The following is a 19,919-nucleotide window of genomic DNA, read 5'->3' as shown; positions in this document are numbered from 1 at the left end:
TCAGTACATTTGAAGCTCAATATTTCTCAGCATCTCAAACTTCAGACAATATTCTCTTCTCTGTGTATTGCAAAGAATAGTGTTCAGGCACTTTCAATTTTTGAAAACATCAATCCTTGCTACAGTAAGGTGCATTCAACTTCTGAAATCTATGAACTTGAAATCTCCTTTGAAAGCATCTAATGTGAAGTAAACACATAGTTTGTCTCTACAACATGGGAAACACTTCTAGAGGGCAACGCAGTCACTCTAAGATCCAGGAATAAAACCACTGTCTGGGGGAGAATACATTTTTTAAATTACAAAATATGGTATTGAACTAGTTGAATAACTAGTACTGGTCAACTATTAACTAGATGACATAGGCAGAGCAAAGCAAAATAAATCACATGCACAGAAAATCTATTTCTGTACCTTTGTCTAATAATGACTTCTTAAGTGTTTATAATAATTATGCTTGGAATATATCAAACAATGAAAAAATGCAATTTTATCAAAGTAGCATTTTCTGGCTAAGGTTATAGTGGGAGCACAAGTCTATGTAGGCATGCCCAGAGCTAGTTTTACATTACTGTGCCTGGCTGAATGTCTACCTATGCACCTTAGATCCTCAAAGCAGACTGATACATATCAGTGTGGGTGCTGTTAATACAGGGGGCAGCAGCAGCAAAAGTTCAGTGTAGGCTCTGAAGTCAAAGCCATGAGAAACAAGTGCACCAGCGTGCACTGGTTGAGTACATCCCAAGCTGTCACAGTTAAGCTGCAATCAGAATCTTCAATTCAAAGACAGTTGAAAAAATTTGACTCTGCATATCTACATGATCTGCAACAGATCTTCAACCTTACTGCAGGAATACCTTCATCTTTTATAGAAAATATCAATCCATGTGAAATCATAACACAATAAGATAATATTGATTAGCATCTAGAAAAATTGTATAAACCAAACATTCTTAATAATTATCAATAAGTAGGAAGGGATTAAAAATTCAGTTCTTACTTGTTAACAAGTGGAATGCTAAGTGCCCAACCAGCAGCAAAATCTGGAAATTTAAAGACTGTCGGATTTTCAGCAAAGGCATAATGGTGAATTATTGTAGATTCTTCATCATATAATGCTTTACCTAAAAACCACTCCTGTAAAGGAAATTAAGAAACAATTTGGTTCATCTACAGCATCCTTTTAGTGAAGATGATGACTGCATTCATGCTGAATAAAGCAAACCTGAAAACAAAAACAAGGGAAGCATACTGTTCACAATAAATAACCTGGAAAAAAAAGTACTTGGTAAGAAATGAAATTAAAGGTAGTTCTCTGAATTCAACTATAGGCTGTATTTTCAAACTCCAGCATATGCCCTTGATTTCACTTGTTCAAACAACACTGAAGTCCCGGAATCATAGAATAGTTAAGGTTAGAAGGGGCCTCTTTAGGTTGTCTAGTTCAATTCCCCTACTCAAGCAGGGTCTGTCAAAGCAGGTTTGGGCAACTGTTTTTTCCAGAAAACTCCTTCAAGGCATCAGCACAGTTTACACACTTCACATGAAACAAATAATTTACACAAAATTCAAGACAAAAGTGAAAATATTCAAGCAGAAGTACTGTAGAAACATCTGATCTAAAAAACCCAGTCTAACCTCAAGAGGATCTTGTGCCTCAGTAGCCAATCTAAGCAGATGTTGCTATATAGACTAAGTTTTATAGCTCACCAGAGTCAACAAGAAGTGACAAATGAGATTTAGCCAGGGCACAGCAGGCAGCAAACAGAAGAGAGGTCTGTGCACCAGGAGACACCTCCAGCCAAACTCAGCTGAGCCTGGCAAGACTATGGCTGTCCCATAGGACATTCAGCCTGGTAACCTCCCCGTCAGTGAGCCAGGACAACCTGGCTCCCCAAAAGGCAATAAAAGGCAGCCCTCAGGTGCTACCAGGAATGCTTGTCTTGCCACACACACCAAGTCAAAGCTATTGGGTGCTGCCTGCTTCAAGAACCCCCACCTGCAAGGATGGTCAGGACCCATATAAGCAACATGAGCCAAAAATATGGGATGCCACTCCTGCCAGGAACACTGACTCTCCAAGGGACTGATGCAAGTGTAACGTGTATATATGTGTGTAATGTGTTGAGTGCATTTCCCATGAATTCCGCATAGTTCTGCCCTCTTCTTCGATCGGCTACTCTCAATACAAGTCAAATGTATCTTGCACTTGACTAGTGACTTCTTCAGGTAACATAAATGCTGAAAACTTGTTCCTATGTGCCTCCTAAGGCTGACAGTTTCTGCAATTTATTGAGGAAACAGTAAAGGTAAACTAACACTACGCACATATTGACATAGAGGAGATAAAGTTGGGCATTTTTTTCCACTGTTTTCTTAATCACTTTCATGGTGGCTAACAAACCTTTCTATGCAGTATCTACACACAGCCTATAATTTAGATCTTCAATAACAACAGGCTCTGTTTTCTCCTTACTTCACTGAAGGATTCAAGTGTTCACTACAGCATTAAAAGCAAACAAAATGCTGTGAGGCAAATGAAAATGGGCAAACATTAATTTTTATGCACAAAGATGACTGCCTTGAAAGTATTACAAAAATTCCTTAGAAGCATTTGTGCACACCATTTTTTAATTCTTTTAGGGCCTCCAAGACTTCAGAATGTTCATAACACAATCATACTGTTCTGTTTCAGAAACAGTTAATAAATAGTAACATTTTAATACAATGATACCATCTGCAGAATTTTTTTTCTGGACTCTTCCAGTCTAATTTGTTATGCTACAGAGTGAAAAAAAATTTTTAGTTATCTTAATTCTGGGTGTTAATTTTTACATGAAAACAATCTATGGATTAAAAAAAAAAGACAACCCTACTTTCCTTTCTCTGTAATTAAACCCATACATACACACTCCACAGGCTTTCATACAGTATTATTTCTGGCAATTTTAAGTCACATATCACTGTGAAGACATTACAAGTTACAGCCAACGCTCTCCAAGCTTATTGGTTCCTAACACTGTTTATTTACTACCCAGATATGTAGGACAAGTCAATCTGTGCAGGCTGTCTTAACAAGATTGGATTAGTTATATGCAAATGAACTTATAAAATAACTTAAGGAATTGCAATAATCAAATTGCATAAAGGGAAAAATGTGAATTAAAAAAAAGTACATGATTTCCATTGTGGATAACTACCATCCACTGGATCAGTTAATATACTGTGTTTCAAAAACGGTAAAAATGACCTACCTTGAATAAGAGCACTCCAAAATCTTTAGAACAATTTAATAGCTGAAGGAACGTGATGCAACAAATCTCAATAGCAGACCTCAGGGAGTGTAGAGGTGACTTTACCTAATTTGCTCATCGAGTTGATTCTACCCACTCACTTTTGGATCCACTTACTCAGAAATACTAAGGAAAGTGTGCCAAACTCAAAGGGTCATGTCTGACAGAGAGGACAGGAGACTTCAACTGTCACAGCATTGCTGTATATTAGTAAGATATTTTATGAGTTCTTACGCTTCTCAAAGACAAACTGTCCTTTAGACAGATCTTTTATACCCTATAGGTATCAACAGCTAGTAAGTCATTACTGCCCATCAACTTGGTTTACTCATTCTGGATGTCTTTGGGGCTGTAGTCTATCATCCTGCTAGGATGCCAGAAAGAGGAGCGGCACATACAATTTGGTTTAACCTTGCCATCTTCCACTATGAAAGCACAGATTGAATCAATCTGCTGTTGAAACAAATAAAGGTGAAGGGACCTCTGGGGATCACCTGGTCTAACTTGCCCTGCTCAGGCAGGTCCACCTACAAAGCAGGATGCTCAGGACCATGTCCAAATGGCTTGTGAGTTATCTCCAAGGACAGAGACTCCTCTTTGGTCAATGTGGGCCAATGTACAGTCAGTGTGCACAATAAAAATGTGTTTCCTGATGTTCAGGTATAATTCAACATCTGAATGCTTGCCTTAAAGTCTTTATGCAAATAAGATATTCCTCCCTGTTTTTCAGTTTTACTGAGTCAATAATGTTCTTGGTTATCAATGCAAATCATTCTCTTAACATTCCTCCATGGTCTCTTAAGAGGCTTTGATATATCTGTTTTCACTCAATAGTACATTCAATATTACATTCGTATCAGTCTCAATAGCTCTGCTACTAATCTCTACATATCTAGATTGAAGAGCAACAGATTCACCACGTATTCACATGGCCATTGTACACCTTTTACTGAGATTAATGTATACCAACTTTTTATTATGGAGACTGCTGATATTTTAAAACAAATAATGAATGAGTTTGTTCTGGTGTAACTCACCTCAAATTTTGTGACTGATGGACTACTATTGTATATAAGGAATCAGTTATGGACTGTTACACTAAGATGACAATTACTATGTACAAAAGCAAACATTTTAGTTTCCTTTTAATTCAGGTTGGAACATAATTCAGTATTTTAATAGAATCTGCATGTAACACAAGGGAGAGACTAAAACCAGCAAAAGGGTAGCATCTAGAAAAAAAGTTCATTTTTCTATTCTGAGAATGTCAATTAGGAGTAGGTGTTTCTGAAACAGGAAAAAAAAAGAAAAATGGATATTTCAAGGGTCTGAATATATTCAGTCAGCCATTTTGAAGGCCAAGTGTTTAAAAAGATAAGATCTTTGAATAATTATTATTCCCATTTTAGAAAAGAATTGTGAGAAGACATTGCAAGGCCATGTGCCTGCAAAAGAAGTAAATATGCTAAAGTGAGTCCTGAAGCAGAGTTGCAATAAAGAGGCAGAAATATTTCACAAAGGAGATTTTTGTTTCTTTTAATACAGGCTGACACCAAGGTGATTTTTTTTCTGAACACTGAAAATTCTAAATATTAACACCTTTCATGTCGGTTCCATTGCCAAATTTACTTTGTTTCTTGGTAGCTACACTTTTCTTTTTGTTTTTCAAATCCTTTGGTGTTGTTTTGTTTTCCAGCAGGTACAGAAAACTTATCACCAACACAGTTCAGAAACAGAATGCATACAAAATACCTTACTATATTAGATGAGAGACAGACTAACATCAGTCATTCTGTGTGATGATAATCAGAACTGATGACAGACAGGAAAATGGGGAGAGGGAACCACACAGCAGACTATATTCATCTTTTTATTGATGGTACATCATTTTCAGGCTACCCACAGAAAAAATGGTTTCTCTGTTTGATTTTAATAGTTCTTCAACAGCTAGACAAGCATTTGTACTTCTTCATGTTAAATACCTGGTTCTCAACCTCAGCAACAGAAATCTATCTCCCTATTTTAAGCTGTTTAGATATATGTTTTCCACTTGGAAAAACTCACCCAACCACATTCAAAAGAAAGTTACATATCTAAATTTTTATTTCACCTTAGACCTGTCGAATCTTCCAAGTATTTCTAGCAGTTTTACAACTTGTATTCTTGTATCTTCTTCACAGAAGAAAATCCATGAGGAGTTCCTACCATAGGTAACAGAGAAGCTAAAAACAGAAATTAAAATTTTACCAGTGAAGTGGCTAATGAACAAAATGACAAATTCAAGGCACATTCCCCAAATATAAGTACTTTGCAATCAATTATTCATTTATATAGAAACAGAAACTTTTACTACTAATTTAGAATTACATAATAAAGGACTACAGTGAATGGATAAAGAGAATGACTCTGCTGATATCTATTTAAAAAGCACCAGTTATTCCAGAAGAAAGGGAACAGGGATACATAAAGGATGTCTACTCAGAAACATACAGGTACTATAGATCTAATAGCCACCTATGAATTCAGAAGTTCATAGCAGTTTAAGTTACCTTCCCCCCTGTACCTCAACTTTCTTCCAAGGGGTCCCACCATTGGGCATCTAACAGCACTGCAACAATCATGAAAACGCCTAATGACAGGTTTTCTGACAGCTGTTGGACACTGACCATTCCCAACCTAAAAGCTTCATTAGCTTTTCCAGTACAGTGAAACTATAGAGACTGAAAGGACTACCCTACCTTCCTTGAGGCTAGCAATAATCTCAATGCAGGATTCCTGACTCCTTAAAAAAAAGTAATTTCTTGTTTTTTTGCTCCTCCTGGCTTAATTCTTCCACTACTTATCAGAACAAAGCCTTATTTATTAATGACAACCTAATGGAAAAAACCACAATCTTTATTTGTCTAGTTTCCTTTGCATGGCTTTTACGTGGATTCAATTAAACAAATTGTCTGAGGAGAGGGACAAGAAAACTAGTACCTATGAACATCACATTTTGCTTTCTCTATAGCATTTGCTACTGATAAAATCAGCAATGAAAAGAAACAGTAGAACTGTTAAGTCAGCAAACAAACAAATCCCCTCAAAAAGCCAAACTCACTATCTGAGAAATACTTCAGCTAGAAAATGTGATACCTGCCTCTGCAGGTATTTTAATTACATGCTAGAAGCACAAGATGGTTGCCAGGTGTTAAACTAGTTCAGCCTTTTTTCATCTGGGATAAGTCATTGTGCTGATTTGGGCTGGTTACTGCTAAGCAGGGCTTACACAGCTTTGAGGCCTTTTCTGCCTCTCATCCCACCCCACCTGCGAGTGGGCTGTGGGTGCATAAGGAACTGAGAGGGGACACAGCCAGGACAGCTTACCCCAGCTGACCAAAGGAATATTCCAGACCACACAGCATTATACCCAGCATATAAAGCTGAAGGAAGGGGACACATTTGGAGTGATGGCATTTGTCTTCCTAAGTCACTGTTACATATGACAAAGCCCTGCTTTCCTGAGGATAGCTGAACATCTGCCCATGGGAAGCAGTGAACGAATTCCTGGTTTTACTTTGCTTGTGCACATAGCTTTTGCTTTACCTATTAAACTGTCTTTATCTGAGCTCACAAGTTGTCTCCGTTTTACCCTTCCAATTCTCTCCACCATCTCATCACAGGGGAGTCAGTGAGAAGCTGCATGGAACTTAGTTGCTGGCTGGGGCTGAATCATGACAGTCACCACCCTGAAAAGCTACCTTTCCTCTGTGTCTTGCAACAATATTTTATTTTTCACTGCTTTCTTCTTAAGATAATCTGCTAAACTACAATAGCCAGAAGAACTCATGATCCATTCATCCTTTTAGTTCATAAGAGCATATACTTGGTGTCTAGTCAACACTGAAATCCAGGCAACTCTGACATTCAGGCAAGCAAACAAGATAAAATCAATTGGGAAAAACAGCTGCCCCCCTCTGAAACTTGCCAAACAAGTACAGAAAGTGCATCAGATACCGTCGTGTTTTTAAATATGTACAGTATTTAATGCCCTGTGAAGACTGCAGGCTTTTCTCTCACACTTTAAGGCTCAGCTAGAACTTCAGGAGAGAAATGCCTGGAGACACAGGAAAGCAGGTGGGTGAAAGGCAAAGGGAAAACACTAGAGTGATCCCCACAAAAAGAATTATGGAATCTTATGAATACAGCACAAATAAGTTCACAAAAAGAATGATCTGTTCATCTACCTATTGATGGACAATGAGAATTATTTTCAAGGCTAAGCACTTAAGGCCTGCAGAGAGTCTTATGTAGACCTCATAGCATACAACTTTGGAGTTCAGACTGCAAGGAGCCATTGGAACTACTCAGCTAAGATACTGTTCTGGATAATAATGTTTTAAAAAGGGATTTATTCTCTGCCTAATGAACATGACTACCGAGAAGAAATGTAGTGGGCCTTCTGGACACAATAAGGGTACTGTGTCATAAGACATCCACTGATTACATGTAATGAAATTACATACTTTGCCCAACTTATATACTTTGCCCAACTTAACTTGTGCCCAAGAACTAAAAATTAAGAATTGTCATAGCTGGTAAGAGGCTTACTTAAAAAATGCTGACAACTACAGAACTGAGGAAAACTGAAAACAGTTTTCTGATATGAATGCATCTTATATCACAATTACAAGCATCACCAGCTGTTGCAGAATGGGCTAAACTCCCTTTTTCCTCTATTGTCCATTGAGAAAACAAAACCGTAAAAGCCTCAATATACTCCTAAACTATTCCATGTCTTCGTTTGTCAAAAGCAGTAAGCGAAAGAGTAGACAAGAAAAAAATTAATATTCCAGAAGTATTAAGATGGCAATCCTCTACTTAAGATTCCCCTTCTGATTTCTGAAGAATTTTCTTCTGCTTTCTCACACAAATGAGCATTTCTATTTTTCATTCCAAGTTTTGCTATCTTAGAAAAGCTGTATCTGTAAATCCTGTCACCAAATATAAACAATTCAGAAGAGGAACTACTAGGTCATTGAAACAGGAATTAAGAAGAAAAAAAAAAGATGATTGATAGTCAGAACATCATCTTCCAGTTTTTCATTTTAGTTCAAATCTCCTTTGTTACTTTTCACAGTTTACATATATCTCAAAGACGGCTACTATACAAGCACTATTTTCATGTTCCTACACACACAGAAAGCCATGGAGAGCAGAAGGAAAAGCATCTTGTCCTGCAACCACTCTGATAGAAAAACCTCCCCCTGAGTAAGTCTAATAAATTACATTGACTAAATTAAACCTCGAGAGGCTGCCAAGTCTCTGGCACTGATTTCGAATACAAGCTTCAAACAAAAGATAGCCCTCAGTACCATGGAGCTTAAGGACCTTCTGAAATAAGAATCATTGCTTCCTGACAGTTTGCAAGATACTACCATAAATGCAGCATGTCTTCCTCAGGCTCATCGGCATAAGCTAAAACCAAAAGGTATTTGAGACTACCTGCCTTCTCCTATCAGACTAAGATGAAAATTGGCCAGATAAGCTTCTAAAAAGATGCCGAAACCTACAGCTTCTCCCTATAGAGGCATACCACCTCTTATAAACACTATAAACTGTAACAGAGAGAGACCCCAAACAGTATTATCTATTTTTTTTTAATGAATCTACTTCATTCAGTCAAGTAATCTGAAAGCTCAAAAGTTCTGAAATACCTCACACCTTATTCTGTGAGAACTGGGAACCAAATAGGAAAATGCACACTTAAAAATATTATTTCTTTTGACTAGTTTACTTCCCTGATAATTTTAAAACGCACAACGATTCAAAGAAGGTAGTTGGTCAGTTACATTCTATTATTACTTAAAATAGCTTTCTCTGATTTAACCAACAGAAAATTGCTTTGGAAAACCAAAAAAAATGTAGAGTAAGAAAGTGAAAATATAAGGTTGCAACTCTCATGCGAAAACTTCTGAGAAAAGAGGTCTGAATTCCCAAAATAACTGGCATTCGTTACACTTACTCTCTCATTAATGGCAATATTGTCCATGCACCTTCATGACTGTCCATCTGATGAATAAGCAGAACCGTAGGGAATTCCTTTAAGAAAAATAAAAATATTCCCATTAAACTTGAATTATATGTACTTTTTTCCTAAATATCAACTAATCTTAAAAAAATTACTCTGGAATGACTTTCATTGTTTTTGACTGGCAAGTAGCCTTGAAGAATAGATGACTTAAGATGGTACGAAACAAGGTGATCTGCAATTTAGGGGAAGTGCTTCTTCCAACTCATAATTTCTTAATTCTCTGTTAGTTATAAAGGTTACAGACTTCAAATTAAATGCTTCGTATAGGTCCCATGTGATCAATATATCATAGTAATTTCTTTACCATACCATTAAATCTTATACTGTAAAGAAATACTAATAAATAACGTGGGTTATTCTACAAAGGCTTCCATTGGACAATCCTGTTACACACATCTTAGGTAACAGTTCTAACACTCTGCTTTGAGTTGAGCTTTGACCTGTTGCACTAACGTCGTGACAAAAAACCATGGGTTCACACAAAAATCAAAATGAGGAGTCAGTATTTTTTCTTTCTGAAATATCAAAGAAGATTCCTACAAAGGAAAATCTTTTTCATAAATTTCTTTGCTCTTTTGTTACTTGAAACCTCTTTGATGTGGCAGATCCCAATGTCTAGCAGATAAGCTATCATTCTTGAGTAGTTTCTAAGAAAATACCATTTAAACATGGCCTTCTGATATATCAAACTGCATGATTTATAATATATGTAAGAAGTTGGAGATACATAATTCCCATAATACATCCCCTATATAGGCAGTGTCTTACTCCATTAACAAGTACAATCCTACACTGCAGCATCATTCTGTCTAGGTGATGGCACTCACCAGCTAAAGAGAAGGGAAAGGCTCCCCACTCACCTTACAGCCTGTCAGGGGGTTACTGCCCACAGGGACACGGGGCTCACCACAGGATTCAGGGGAAGAGCACTTTGGGATGGCACCAAATTTTATTATGAGATGTTTAGGAAATGGGAGGTCCCAGCTTCAGGAGATCCTCTGGGGAGCAAGGGTCAGCTACCAGGTACCAGAAAGGCCCATTTGCATGTGTGTGTCTGTGTGTGAGGCCAGGGGTCAACTACTTCATGCACTGAATATAAAAGCTACTGGGAGGATCCATACTCTGTGTGTGTGTGTGTGCGCGCGCGTAAACGCAGATTCACAGGAGGAGGGCTGAGCACCAGCAACTAGAATGGAGCAGGCTTTCATCCTGACCAGCCAGAGAGGTGAAACAAGGTCAGGCCACTGCTTCAGTTTCTGTTTGTGAGAGTGCTGTGGTGTCCACGTTGATCTAACTGGAAGACCACGTGTATATGTGTACATGTAATGTGTTGTGTGTGCGCGTACACATGTGCCCAACTGGAACACGTGCTCAGCCTTGCTGCTGGCTGGACCTGGGGACACAGAGCTGCAGAAGCCTCTTGCCTCTCTCAGCCTAGTGGGTTCAGAGCTCCTAAGACAAACCACCTTGCTCTCTCAAGGCCCTAATTCCTTTCCACTTTTCCACCTATGACAAACGTTGTTTGATGAATGCTTTTTGTTAACAATTCCATTAATATAAAATTAACATGTAAACATAAAAATAATTTATCTTCTAAGAAAAGCTGTAAGGTAAAGTTTACACTATCTGCTGACTCAGTCAAGTTTACTTTAAATCCTTTTTAAAAGCAATTAAGCACAGCACCTAGAAATACATAAACCCTCCAAATTTCATACATTCAAGAAAACACCTCTACTGCTCTAAGGAATAACTGTCTCAGGAATGCATCAACCTTACACAAAGATAAAGATGTACTGGTTTTGAAAATATTTATGCTATTTGGCATGACCCAAATTGAAAAGAAATAATATCAAAACTTTAATTTGGAACAAGATATTCACTTGCATCTCATGATTTATGGTTCCAGTTCAAGCCAATCTATCAAATATGTTTCTGCTTACTTTCAGTTCACTGCAAAAACCAAAGAAGTCCAGAGGTTTTTTTGTGGAAGTGGCAAATCTTAGTCATAGTATGCTCAATATCTGGTATTTGACTAAAATGTAACCGCTTCATGGTAAAACCATAAAATTATGTCTGCTTATGGGATTGCAGATAGAAACATAAAAAAGCAGACCTCTGTCTTTACAAGAACATTTTTTTTACAAACACACAAACCTTGTAGTTATGCTAGTATTTGTAGGTAGCCACATATTTCATGTACAATAGGATCCAGACAAAGAAAAAAGTAGTTAGTAATAATATATTCAGTGTCTATATCACACTAAAGGTTGAAGGTAGGTTAATTTCAGATTAAAAAGAAGCGTTTGTCCATGAAAAAGGTACAAAGTAAATTACATAATCTAAGTAGCTGTAACATATGCTCAGGTATCTAACAAAAAATGCCCACCTATTTCCTTTGTGCAGATAAAAGGAGTGGTTATAAAGAAAAAGCACTCTCTCTTGAGCTAATCCAATACTTTTAGAAGGTATCTTTTCTCTTTGGCATTCTCATAAGCCTGTTCTTTTTCTCTACCCAACTTCCTCTAAAACATGAAAATACATGTCCTTCATGTTCCTTTGCTTCCACTCACCTCTAACAATGCATCAATTTTGATTTAATAAAGGAGATGCTTAAAACACACTGTACAGGTAAAATAGCCTCTTTCAAAAATACAGGATGATCTCTGTTGCTTTTTCTCTCATTTTATGTATTTTCACTCTGAACCTAGTCAAACACGGCTGACCTATTCATTTATTTATTCTATCTTCAGTACATGGATGAGGGAAAAAAGGTAAAAAGTACCTGATGTCAGCTTTGAGCAGTGGAAGGGCACATGCAGGTGAGCTCATCAGGGGATGGCTAGACAGTCAAGGTAGTAATATGTGACTTACACACTGTGTCTGCCTATCTCATAAAACTCCCCTACAAATGCATCCATAGCCTGTACTGCATTCAGTAGTTATTCTATCTTGAAACTACTGTTTTCACAGTTACAGGGCACATATGTTTTCACACGTATCAACATTTTATGTATGGCACAAGCAAAGTATCTAATAATCTAAATAAAATAATTTGTTACCCTCCCCACTTTCACAACTAAGCTGACTTTAAAGGGCAAAACCAAAAAAATGGAATTGCTTGTGGTCTGAAATACAATATAAGACATTTTTACTCCATTTTTACTATCTACTCTATCATCACAGTGAGATCAGCAATACCTGCTACAGATTGCAATTTCAAACTCTACATAAGCAAAAAACTAAGTGTGAATAAAGGGGTTAGATCCACTTTTTCAAATCAATTCAAAAGCTTCATTTGTACCTTTACAACCATAAAGTATTATTTATGCAAGTTGAAGATGCTAGCAGCACACTCAATTTCACAGCAAATCATCAACAGAACTAAAATCAAACTCTGGTTCTTGAATCTGAACATTGGAAGTCCTCTTCATTAAAATGAAAAACCCTGTGGGAATAGCACATCCAATAAAGAAAAAGATAATTCAGAATAAAAGAATTTTAAACAACTAATTAAGAGACTTGTTAACCCAAAACAAGTATATGTATTATTTCTGCACTACCTGCAATTTCATATTAATCTACCAAACCCTATATGAGAAATGCACAATTTACAGAGAACAAAACAGTACAGCGCAAAAACAAAGATTTCATAGACTAAAGGGCTAAAATGGGCCTCTGTAAGCACCTAGCATGGCAGAGATCATCCCCATCTAAAATAGGATATCCAGAGCCACAGCTAGGTCATATCCTCTATGACCCACTAGCACATCTGTTCTTGCTTTGTTTTCCTACAGAATAGAGTTCACTGAATTTCATCTAAGCAGAACTAAACCTTGCAGTAAGTGTATTGTTTTGTGAGAACATGCTTTATTAGAACATAATTCAAACTAGATCTTGCTCAGCGCTATCAATTGTATGTCCTATGTGACATGTAAGAAGAGCATAAAAACAGATGGGGAACTGTGACGAAATGTAAAACATTGTAGTAATATTTTCATTGTTGTATTACTGAGTCACCTGACCAGAGCAATTGGCAAGCTTGTAACACATTATAGAAAAACACAGGAGTGTATAGGAATCTGCTCTTAATGAGTCCCATATGCCAGTATCTGCAGGTGTCTTGCATATATCCCCGTGCTTTGTAATTTTAATAAACTACTCATGAAGCCCAGAGCTGAGAGGCAGGAGAAGGGGATCTTAAACCCTGGACACTGCTGTTCAACTGCACAGCTCCAGAGTTAGAAATGTTTTCCTAGTCTCTACATGCTCTACAAGCACTTAACAACATCTTCCCTACTCTCTCATCTTCTTTTCAGTAATCAATCCTAAGACACATTCAGAGCTAGCCTACCTACCCTCTTCTCAGCCTTCCCTTGGGAGGTTAAATAAGCCAAGCTCTTACAGTCATCCGTTATGACTATTTTGAGAATGTAGAGCTGTGGAATACATATTGAAGTCTCCCTACAGCTTTATTTTCACAAACATGCCAATTCTTTAGATATCCTGAAGGATTTCTAAAATTACACAAAGTAAGAGCAAATCTCCTACCTCTAAACCCAGTGGGGCAGACAATTTGCTAGGAACTGCCAACGTCAAATATTAAACTGTACAAGATGTCTTCTCTATATTCTAACAATTTTGAAAATTACAATACACATTTCAAATATTTTTCATGTTTTAAAGACATAAGTATCAATTTTATCAGAGCATTATGTTCAAGAATCCAGGACAACATATTATTTCAATATACTCATTCAAATAAAACCCACAGATGATTTAAAGTACTATTTTACAATACTACTGTAACAAAAGAATGTTGCTTCTGTTTAACAAGTCAGTTATTTGGGATCTTCTCCAAAGTTGCCTTGTCTATTTTAATCCTTGCTCTATTTCTCCCTTCAAGCTGCACCCATAGAAGAGCTTGGGTCGGATAGGACCTTTAAAGGTCATCTAGTCCAACCTCCTGCAATGAGCAGGGACATCAACCAAATCAGGTTGCTCAGAGCCCTGTCCAGCCTGACCTTGAATGTTTCTGGGGGTGGGATATTTTTTCTGGGCAACCTGCCAGCATTTCACCACCCTCATTGTAAAAAGTTTCTTCCTTATGTCTAGTCTGAATCTACCTCTTTTAGTTTATAACCATTACCCTTTTTCTAATTGCTACAGGACCTACTAAAACGTCTGTTCTCATCTTTCTTATAAGCTCCTTTTAAGTACTGAAAGGCCACAATAAGGTTTTTAAAAACTCCACAACAACAAACCCCATGTTGCTAATAAGGCATAATATCCAATAATCTTTTGCTCCTCAGGAAGCCTAAAGTAATAAAATATAATCTACTATTTTCCATTAGAGAGAATCTCTATTTCTGTTCTACCCTCAGATGCCTGGTTATCATTTTAAAAAGGAACTGAGTTTTCATAATATATTATGTGTAATTTCAGAGAGTTCAGGGAAAGGCCATAGCAGTACCCTGCTTTCATAAATCAAGATCAAGTACTTTGTGCATGTCTGTCATCAAATGATCTTACATTAAAGAGAAGACCAAAGCATTTACCTAATTGTATGGAAGTAATAACTGGAGCTTAAAGTAATTTGGAGTGTTCCTGACTCTAACTACAGATTAGAGGGAAAAAAAAAAAGACATTTTATCAAAGAAGTAATTTTAATCCTTTTTCCTACTATACGTTATATCAAAATCCTCAGAACACAACTTAGCTGCCCAAAACCATACCTGAATGCATAACCAAGCACTGACTCAAGTGCTTGCATGCTAGAACCAACAACTCATTGCCTGGGAAAACAGTTACAATAAGGATTTGTATCTGATGGGACTTCCTATGCAGCTAGCTTATGTAATAACTTATTTCATCATCAAAAAGAAAGCTTTTTACTACCATATATTTCTGTCTCAAAAATCTATAATTATCATTAATGTAAGATTTTCATGTGGGAAGGATGCTGGCAGCCACCGACTTTTTATTTTACTGGGTTGTTCTTTAACAATATCGGGAGTAAATTTCAGCAACATTGCCAGTTCCTAACATGCTGCCTAGACTTCCAACAACTCGAAAATCAGGAGAAGGTCCAGTAAGGTTTTTGTGACCCAGAAATAATTCACCTGTGCTCAGCAGTAATCAGAGTTAATTTGATTTGCATTATGTTGATGTGGCATCACAAGATTTTCCTCAACTACTGGTACAAACAAGTGCCCTGCAGCAAACTGTCATACAAAGAATTTATAAATACACCTACGTTTTCCATTGTCAGGAGGAAAAAATGTGTCAACATCAACACAATTGCTCCCAACCTCGGAGGTGAAAACCTGAACAGATCGTAATTCAGATGACCAGGACATAAGAAAACTCAAGAAACTACTAAATCGAAAATAAATAAATAAATATTTTTCAGCAAAAAAATATGTTCATCAACAAATCAATAATGTGCCCCACCCTCCAGTTAGTCAAAAGACATAGAATACCTTTAATTATCTGGGCTACGTGTTTCAAAGACCAAAAGGAAGTTTTCTGGAGTATTCAATTAGTGCTTGCTGATAGATTTGTCAACTCCTGACCTTTCAAACGGAGCAATATAAAAACCTAACCAATTTCATTCTTCTAATTACTGAGATGTGAACAACGTTCAGAGATATTGACACATTTCAAATTGATTATCATCATTATAAATATTAATACCTTGTAAGAAAGACTTATTTACTTAATAAAATTCAAACCTATCAGTACAATTGAGACCTTGACCAAAAGCAGCTCCTACTGGTTCCTAGCACTGCCTCATACAATCAGTACAAGTTAGTCCACTTTTGTGCATTTTTTTCCTTCATCATTGCACTATCTTGTGCATCGTTGGGTGCACAAGTTGTATTTCTTTGGGATGAAACTAAACCAAAGGATGTGCCGCAACTGCTAAAAGACCTCCAGTTCATAGAGTCAACTCAGAACTAGTCCAAAGTAAAGCCCTTTGCAGTGACATGTAAAACAAGGGCCAGCTCCTCAGCAACAAGTGCATTGCTCTCCAGGTTTGCTCCTACTGTACAACACTACCTGCTAGTATAGAAATAGTCCAAATAAGAGTATAGCATATGTTATACTTTCAGTTAACTGGGATTTAATAAAATAATAATATAATTACCTGTATTTTAAGCCAGTCTAACATTTAGTTTAAGCAGTAGTCTGAATTTTGAAAACTAAGACTATTAACTTGCTAAATAAAAATGTAGTTTTGGAGGAAGAAACTTAATCAGTATGAAAGTTATCACCAATTTAGTCTGCTTTTAATTTTATTTTTCCTCCTCTAAGATCCCTCATCTTCCCCCTAGATATCCCATATCTTCCCTGTTCTGTTCTTCTGAGAGCTAGTGATCACCAATATCACAAATTAAATCTTATTTTGTAACAAGCCAAATAAAAAGATGTGGAAAAAATCTGGATTTGTTTGAAGTGCTTATTATAATAAATGCTACCACAGGTGTGTATAATTAGACAGTAGCCTAGAATGGCAACAATGCATTGTGGTAAAGTGTCATTTGTTTGCTTTTCACTTGTGTGAATAAAAAGCAGTGAGGAATACTATCTTCACAGCTCACGCTTTACAAGAATTCTAAATAAATGCAATCACACAAAATACAGACGTGCTATACAGTACATTTCTATTATTCATGAAAGTAAGAATTAATGGTGAACCACTACAATTATGTTGCCAACTGATGTAAGATTCTTTGTTTAAAATGTAAGATAGGATTTTAGTATTGTGAAGTGAGTTTTTACTTAAAAGTAAAATCCTTCTCAATCATAACTAATGAATAAAAACATTTCAGGCTGGATATTAGGAAAGATTTCTTCACTGAAAGAGTGGTTAAGCACTGGAATAGGCTCCCCAGGGAAGTGGTGGGCACACCATCCCTGAAAGTGCTCCAGAAATCAAGTAGACATGACACCTCATGATATAATTTAGTGGGCATGCCAGTATTAGGTCAAAGGCTAGACTTGATGATCTCTGAGGTCTTTTCCAACCTTAATGACACTATGATTCAAACAATGAAATTAAGCAATTTATGAGGTTCAGTTGATTCTTTTAATATCAGCAGGATTGGCAATATAAGTAGATTTTTATATTTAATGACAAATAAGCCTGAAGCATCTTTCACTGACAGCAAGTTTGAGGCAGTCATCTCCATAGCTAACTTAGTGTCATACATGGGGCAGCAGGTCCCTCCCCCCCAACAGTCTTACCAAAGACCTAAAATATGGTTTTTAACTAAGGAACAAGGGAAGGAACAGCAGAGCAGAAGCAGCTTCCACAAGGCAAGAAATTTGGTAAATGTATTTTAAGGACTTGTACAGATGCTCAGGAGAACTTAAAACTGTCAACAGGTACTGATTTTAAGGGTTTAAATCTGATGATTTAGTAATTCTACTCTCATGTATACTTGAACACTGTTCAAAGATGACTGAGCAATTTTAATACAGCAGTCAGCAGTCACAGTGGAGGAGGAAGCTTTATAGCAATTTCTTATTCTATACTAATAAAGATATACCTTAGTAAAACTGTTTTATTCAAATCCTATTAGGTATGCAGAAACTGGTGTAGAAGAGGCTGAGAGAAGCACATAGCCTAAAGCACTTTAAACTTCCAAATTTCTTGTATATATTTTGCCCTGACATGACAAATCATCTCTGTGAGGTGACAGGTCCTGTCTTCTGCATAAAAATTCAAGGCAATTACCACATATTTGTGGTATATGATGTGTAAGGCAGGGCTGAGAGGAGCCCATTTATCCCTACTAAAACATTTAAAAGATCTCATTAGTGCAGAATTATCTGACTTCTACCAATTCCTTCAAATCTGCTGGGTATCTATCACAGGAAAATGATCCTGTTCACCTTCCAGCACTACAGTGTAGGTAACTTTTACACTTTCAATAGTTAATGAGCTAGACATCAATTTTGCTGATAATAAAACCTGTCAACTGTCAAAAGGACGCCGATACCTTTGCAGAATGAGAAGCAATGGCATATCAGAAAGTCAGAGTTCAAACAATTAAAACAAAAAGCTGAGAGAACAGCTGGAGGAAAGCAAAGATAAAACAAAAGTCAGTCAAATCTGTAATGCCTTGCAAGACAATTCAAGCCCTTGAAGACATTCAAGACAATTGTGAAATAAGTTTGCAGAACTGAACAGTAGCTCTGTGCACTTTTCCTGGAGTACTTTCAAAAGGTTGTATTTTGAAGGCACCTCACCCTTCAACAAAATTGAGTTTAGATGTATTTCAGAACTTGAGCACCCAAATATTGAGGCTCCAGAATGAGCAGTTGCATTAAGCATTTTGGAGACGAACTAGGGACTCAACAGGAAAGAAAATGACTAGAACATGCTGATATTAGACAATGTATGTAGAGCAGAATAAGTAACACAAGATAAAACAAACACAGATGTTAATACGGATAAAAAAGTGGAAACAGGAACTTCACAGACTGACCACTTAAATGCAATCCTTATTAGGGTTTATACTGCAAGCTCTGTCCACATAATATAAGTGAAGTTTTATTGACAGATTTGAAAAATAAATGTAAATATAAAAGTTTTGGATGATGTTACAAACACAAGTCAGGCAAAACAAAAGCAAAGCAAAGGGAGAAGAAAGATTGGTTAAAATGAAGTTCCCACTAAACTTTATAGAGTAATCTGAAAATGAGGCCATCTGAAATGCTAAATTAGTCCACCAATTTGTTCTCTATTTTGAACAAGAAATCTAAATTACCCAAGGTACAGATATGCAAGTTTAGGAAAAAAATTCAACTAGTACAGCAATATTTAGGTGTTCATTGTTTAAATGCGAAATACTGTTTTAAGGGGGAGGATGATGGGACAGAAGAAAGAAAATGACAAAAAAAATCTTGTTTCCAGACTTTTCTATTCATAAACCAAAGATGATACATGGATTTTAGTAGTTACTGGTAGTATAATCTGACTTAAGCAATACAGACAGAAAAAAAAGCATTACAAGAGCAACACATAAGAGGTACCCAAAACTTCTGGACAAAGATTTGTGTGGTTTCAGGAGGCCACTGAGAACAGCTGGAACTTCTTCCTCCCTCTCTTTCACCATAGTTCCATGTTCCCTAATTACTCTAATTGCATGAGTCCTCCCATGAGGGATCTCTGCAGGGACTTCACTTCTTTGAGAAAGAGGTGCCAGATGCTCCATCAGCATCTCTGTCCTCACCACAGAGAAGTGTAGGCCTTCTTGTCATCTCAGCAAGACACCTTCACACATTCAATTGCTGGTCACGTATCAGACTCATGACTTTGCTGTGGAAAGAGTCTTGCTGATCAGTCAAAGACTAGGAGGACCCGAGCCAAGAAGAGTGGGGTACAAGACTAACAGCACAGATGACATGACAGTATCTTCCCCAACAGCTCTGGTATTGACTGGCATCTTATCTCTGTACGAGAGGGAAAAATAACGGAAAGCTAAAGAAGAAGGTATGCCAAAGAACCTTGACAACAAAAACAGTCCACTGTCAGACAAGATAAA

The 19,919-nt window shown here is 37.0% G+C and overlaps 1 protein-coding gene across 1 annotated transcript in view; it reads right to left on the bottom strand.

The window, feature by feature from the left end:
• B3GLCT (beta 3-glucosyltransferase) overlaps window positions 1–19,919 on the bottom strand; it is a 56,521-nt gene that overhangs the window by 20,587 nt on the left and 16,015 nt on the right. Inside the window, exons 5-7 of the mRNA XM_029960908.1 lie at window positions 9,298–9,374; window positions 5,404–5,515; window positions 1,001–1,137 (exon numbers count right to left, since the gene is read on the bottom strand). Coding sequence (XP_029816768.1) covers window positions 1,001–1,137; window positions 5,404–5,515; window positions 9,298–9,374 — 326 coding nt within the window. The remainder of the gene's footprint in view (window positions 1–1,000; window positions 1,138–5,403; window positions 5,516–9,297; window positions 9,375–19,919) is intronic.

The sequence above is a fragment of the Manacus vitellinus genome, unplaced genomic scaffold (genome assembly GCF_001715985.3).
Source record: "Manacus vitellinus isolate BGI_N305 unplaced genomic scaffold, ASM171598v3 scaffold_2_pilon, whole genome shotgun sequence".
NCBI lineage: Eukaryota > Metazoa > Chordata > Aves > Passeriformes > Pipridae > Manacus > Manacus vitellinus.
The sequence above is the reverse complement of the archived record's forward strand: the minus strand, read 5'-3'. Positions and strand labels throughout refer to the sequence as shown.